Source organism: Hemibagrus wyckioides, linkage group LG27 (assembly GCF_019097595.1).
Source record: "Hemibagrus wyckioides isolate EC202008001 linkage group LG27, SWU_Hwy_1.0, whole genome shotgun sequence".
NCBI classification, from domain to species: Eukaryota; Metazoa; Chordata; class Actinopteri; order Siluriformes; family Bagridae; genus Hemibagrus; species Hemibagrus wyckioides.
The window spans coordinates 11,603,169-11,609,271 of NC_080736.1; the positions used below are offsets into that span (position 1 = coordinate 11,603,169).

The 6,103-nt window shown below is 37.8% G+C and overlaps 1 protein-coding gene across 1 annotated transcript; it reads left to right on the forward strand.

Annotated features, from left to right (window-relative positions):
* Positions 1-28: 28 nt before the first annotated feature.
* On the forward strand, positions 29-2,717 carry mcee (methylmalonyl CoA epimerase). The gene is made up of 3 exons (XM_058382351.1): positions 29-256; positions 883-1,229; positions 1,774-2,717. Exons 1-3 carry the CDS (start codon positions 229-231, stop codon positions 1,924-1,926), a joined length of 528 nt encoding a protein of 175 aa, XP_058238334.1. The 5' UTR covers positions 29-228; the 3' UTR covers positions 1,927-2,717.
* Positions 2,718-6,103: the final 3,386 nt, after the last annotated feature.

Here is a 6,103-nt window from a genome sequence, read left to right on the forward strand (position 1 = left end):
GAATTGGATCGTTCCGCACGGATTACCGATGTACGATGCACGGAGTTTAATGCAATACGTTAATAGTCTCATAAAATGCAGACATAATTTATACGGCATACGAAACATTATACACGTTTTCCAAATCTTATAGCCAACGCTGCACGCGGATGGTTTCTAGTTTTTTAATTAAAAGGGCTGTCGTGTTTATAATTTAAATAAAGTTATTAGGTTTTGTATCGGGAAAACATGGCGGCCTCCTTTCTGAAGGTTGCAGGTAGGCTACATAAATAAATAAACAAGAAAATAAGATATAAATATCGGGTTTTATCAATTTTATTGTTTTATGGAAAGTATATTTCAACAAAAAAACATGCCACAAATGTTCTTTATTTATACACGTATATTAGTATAGCAGCCTGTATTTGCTTTATAATAATAAAGTGACTTTTATTAACATTAAACACGGTCGCTTTTTTGTTTATAGCAAATAACGAATACCATCGAAGACAAATATTGACGAAAACCCGATTTAAATTAATAATGTATACACTTTACATGATATATTCTATTGGCAGCATATTGATGTTTGAGTCTTTTCTCACTTTTGATTCTTCTATATTGAACTTGGACAGAATTTTGGGTCTCTGTTTGTTATATGGAAGAACAGGATACACCCCCCCACCCCGCCTAAATTATGACTCCGAGCAGCTTTTTCTAACATTAATAAATTAAAGTTGAGCTTAATAAATTCATAGATTTAATTGAGATATGGCTCTATATTGTGCATTAAGGATTATTTTCATTTTGATCAAAGTCTGAATAAACGGTTCACAAACTGCTCTAAGTGAAATGATAAATAAATCTTAAAGACTGTTGTTGCTTACAACGACTCTTTTGCAGCGACATGTGTCTCAAGGTGTGCTGCTCTCCAGTCCCTATCAGTGAGAACGTTCTCTTCATCGTTACCCGTCAGTCAAAGTGTCCCTCCGTCCCTATGGAAGCTGGGTAGATTGAACCATGTTGCGATCGCTGTACCAGACTTGGAGAAGGCAACAGCTTTGTACCGGGATGTCCTTGGTGCCCAGGTGAGCGCTACTGTGCCCTTGCCAGAGCATGGGGTTTACACCGTGTTTGTGGAGCTGGGCAACACCAAACTGGAGCTCCTGCACCCTCTGGGAGAAAAGAGCCCCATTGCAGGCTTCCTGCAGAAGAATAAAGCTGGAGGAATGCACCACATCTGCATCGAGGTAAGCTGGGTCTTTGGGTGTGAGCAATTTGTTACATCAACTTTAATCCAGTGTAAAAATGAAATATAGTATCAGTATATTTACATCAGGTATTTATATAATCTGATGTGCTTTTATCTAAAGCTATAGGAAAGAAACTACTGCCTGGTCAGAGAACCGGCTGTAGTCGTCAGTAAAGTTTTTTTTTTAAAAAGGACTGGTTAAGGATCTCTCTTCAGCTGTTTACCAACTTTGTTAAACATTACAGGAAGTGGGCTCAGCCAAGGCCCCAGCAAATTGTAATCATGGGGTGCCAATAATTTTGCAGGACAAAAAAAACTTTTTATTTTTGTATTAACAATGGTTAATTTTTTTTTTTCAATGTCTCCATATTTGTAAACCGTCTCAGGAAGGCTGCCAGTAATAAGGGAGTTGACTATAAAAGTGACCAGTCACAGTCCAGTATCTTGCACTTTTATAAGAGGCTAAAATATTCTGGTAATATTGTGCTAAATGTTTGCAGTTCTATTTAGTAATCAGCTAATCTGATCTCTTCTGCTTACAGGTTGATGATATAAATTCAGCAATAGCAGATCTAAAGGCAAAGAATATCAGACTGCTTTCCCCAGAGCCGCGGATAGGCGCTCACGGCAAACCTGTGATGTTCCTCCACCCTAAAGACTGTGACGGGGTTCTTGTCGAAATAGAGCAAGCGTAGTACTCAACATGTCTCTTCTAAAAACTCTACACAAAATGATACTTTGATGTTACTAATGAAGTTGAAGAAATGACATAAGCTAAAGGTGTTCTTTCACACTCAGCTGTAGGGTTTGACATTTTCCTTGTCTGTAAATTATTGGATGCAGATTGCAATATTCCATATCATTTAAAAGCCTTCATCTAAGGTAACACTAGCAATCTAATTGATATTGTTAATAATAGTGCCAGTGGTAATGGATATTGTTCCCATCCTAAAACCACCTACTTTATGTAATGAGGCCTAGAAGGCAGCACATGTAGCCTGACCAGTGACATGTAAATGTATAGTATTATCACTATAATCTGTTTCACTGTTGGATACACAATCTCATCATCTTTTCACTTTGTAGAAGACATGATGGCGTTCCTGTCGTTTTTCTGACCGCAAAATCCAGATTGTTTTCACCCTTTCCCTCATGCAATACAACTTCATTTAGAGAACTCAGTGAGTGAAAATGCATCACAGGCCCGGAACTGTTCCACTCCTTATCCAACCCCTCCTCAGCCTTCAGCTCACTGTCTTCACAAGAATTAGCATGTTACTGGGATACAATTTGGACCATTTCCATCTCTCAGATGTCTCTCGTTCTGCTGCTTGCTCCATAAATCACTTCCCTTCGGACACAGCTGGAGGAGGGAGATTAGAAAACCCATGTTTTCTCAAAGTTTCCTGTCTGTTTGGTTTTTACTTTGTTACTTTGTTGACGCTTTTGAATTATTGGAATAAAAGGGTCTGATTTGCAGCTTAAAGTCATCTGTTGCAGTTCCTTTGGCAGGATGGAAAAGAAACTGCAAAGAAAGTTTTTATTCAGTTTAACTGTAGGACGCTGAGTCACATGAATACATGACACTGACTGCAAATACATTTATACAGTATGTAATATATACATTTACTCATTCAGGGGATACTTTAATCCAAAGTGATGTACAAGTGCACAGGTGAAGTGTATGGGCCTTGCTTAAGATTTCAGCAGTGGCACTATGACCATCTTGCGAATTTAAACTGAGAACTCACAGACAAATGAACTTTAACCACTGATCTGGCATCGCCATTTTTAAAATTCAAGTAATGGTGAATTGATGTGATAAAGTTTATTTGTATATTCGTTTGTAGTACCGGTCTACTTAGTAATGAATCAAATGTCAAGTCAAGAAGCTTTTATCATATATAGCTGTCATATAGTCATATGTATCTGATGCAGTACGTGGTGAAATGAAACAACATTCCTCTCGGATCATGGTGCTACATAAAACAACACGTAACTAAGGACTAAAATATTAATTGATAATTTGTATATTTTCACATAAAGTGCATGTGTGCAAACTTGTGCAAACAGACAATACACTACACTACAAGACAGATGCACAAAACAGCACTGATCAGGTCAGGACAGGTATACTGAACAGGTCTGTATAGTTCTTAGTGCAAGTAAGGAAACTTTGGTTACATACACTGATCAGCCATAACATTATTGATGATCTCCTCATCATGGCACCTGTTAGTGGGTGGGATATATTAGGCAGCAAGTGAACATTTTGTCCTCAAAGTTGATGTGTTAGAAGCAGGAAAAATGGACAAGTGTAAGGATTTGAGCGAGTTTGACAAGGACCAAATTGTGATGGCTAGACGACTGGATCAGAGCATCTCCAAAACTGCAGCTCTTGTGGGGTGTTCCCGGTCTGCAGTGGTCAGTATCTATCAAAAGCGGTCCAAGGAAGGAACAGTGGTGAACCGGGGACAGGGTCATGGGCGGCCGAGGCTGGCCCGTGTGATCCGATCCAACAGACGAGCTACTGTTGTTCAAATTGCTGAAGAAGTTAATGCAGGTTCTGATAGAAAGGTGTCAGAATACACAGTGCATGACGGGTCAGGGCTGTTTCGGTAACAAGAGGGGGACCAACACAATATTAGGCAGGTAGTCATAATGTTACGCCTGGTCAGTGTATGTAGACACTACTGACACAGGACAGTGCACTTACAGAAAAATAGCATAGCGTATGAGACAGAATTACTACATTTTCTGATTAATGTCTGAACAATCTCTAAAGGCTCTTTAGATGAATCTGATATGGTGGGGAAAAGGAGGCCCTTATTCTTTCAAATGGAAGCATTCTGAAATTCTCCTGATACCACAAGCGTCTTGATGGTGGCTTATCCTTAATCCACTTAAGTGAAATACTTAATCTTCAGGCCAATGAAAACAACTGCACAAGTTGTTTTTCACTGCAAGATTTATGTCATCTGGTGCGAGTGTCAAATCATTACGTATAAGCCCTAGGATAAAGAATCATGGGTCCTTAGATACAGTGTAAACAAATATGATTCTAATTTCCTTTATTACAGCTGAGGTCAGAAGTTTGCATATGCCTTGTGGAATCTGCAAGATGTGTTTTTTTTTAATAAGAGGGATCATAAAAATCGCATTTGTTTTGTTATGTAATTCTGCCATGAATAAGCTATTCCACATCACAGATGTATTCCACAAGACACAGTAATAACTGAATTTACAAATGAACCAGTTCAATAGTTTACACACGCTTGCTTCGTAATACCGTATGTTGTTACCCGGATGATCAACGACTGTTTTTATCTTTTCTGATAGCTCTTCATGAATCCCTTGTTTCTCCTGAGCAGTTAAACTGCCTACAGTTCTTCAGAAAATCCTCCAGCTCACCTGCACATTATTTGGTTTAAGATTATCTTCTGTATATTTGACCCCTTTCCTATTACAAAAGCTGCAAACATTCACTGATGCTCAATAAGGCAGCGTGACACATTTAGCCTCAGTGGGTGTAAATGTTAGAACAGGGTAATTGTTGTAAATTATTATTTTGTCTTCTGGAAAACATGTAAATATGTTATGTAGCTTCTGAAGGGCAGGACTAAATGAGAAAAAAAAATTAAATCTTTAAAAGAAATACACAGGAGCTGAAAGAAATCCAAACTAATCTTTTTTGCTAACTAGTCCTCCATTTTTGTGCAACCCAAAGGCTTTTTCAGAATGATTCATTATCTAAAGTCTTTTTTCGGCAGACTTTCGACTGGTGCCTCGCTGCTATTATACAGTGCTTCAGCGCAGAATTTTCCTCATTTCTGCTGGCATAAATTTTGGGCATAAATAATTGGAGCTATGGAATGCCCAGGGGCGTTTCTAGGATTTGAAAGCATCAGGGGCTGAGCCCAAAACATCAGGGGCTAATTAGGGAGAGAGGGTAAGCAAGTATAACAAGGGCATTTTTAGGTAATATTGTTTAATAATAAACAGAAATGAACACAGTGTGCAGCTATTCAATCTTTTTTTCTGACTCATTTCAGAGTCATGAAATTCATTACATTTTTCTCTCACACACAGGTATGCCATGCAATATTTTTTCTTTTACAGCTTGTGTGTGAAGCAGTGCCGTTTCGATCCTTTTTTATTATTATTATTTTACAATAATATTAATAATAACAATCTTATTTCAGATTAAGGTTGTAATCACGGGTTATGGCTAGTAACCTAAATGGAAAGGAAAAATTTTTTAAATTTCTCGACTTGGAATGTTAAAGGACTGAATGAACCAGTTAAAAGGGCAAAAATATTATCCCATTTTCTTTGCATATTATGTTCATACAAGAAACTCACTTGAAACGTACTGCCCATGCCAGACTGAGATGCAAATGGATCGGACAAATATATCATTCCAATTTCTCTGCCAAATCCAGAGGAACAGCTATTCTTATCCGTAAAGGAGTCCCTGTATTCTGTGCATCTGACATTAATGTGTATGGACCCAACTGTGACAAACCTGAGTTTTTCAAAAAATTGTTCAAACTAATTCCAAATATTTCAGATACAAATCTCATAATTGGGGGTGATTTCGACTGTGTCCTTGATCCCTTTTTCGACAAATCATCCTCCCCAAAAACAAAGATAGTTAGTTCCAATTCCAGTAAATTTTTAAATGCATATATAAACAATAATAATTTGTTTGATGCGTGGAGCTAGGGAATACTCTTTTCATTCATGTCTATTCTGGTATAGATTATTTCATTCTGGATGGTAAACTTATGCCTCAGGTCTGTATGGCTAAGTATCATAGTACTGACATTTTCTGTTAAAATAGACATTATGGAGAAACCTCAAGGAAACTGG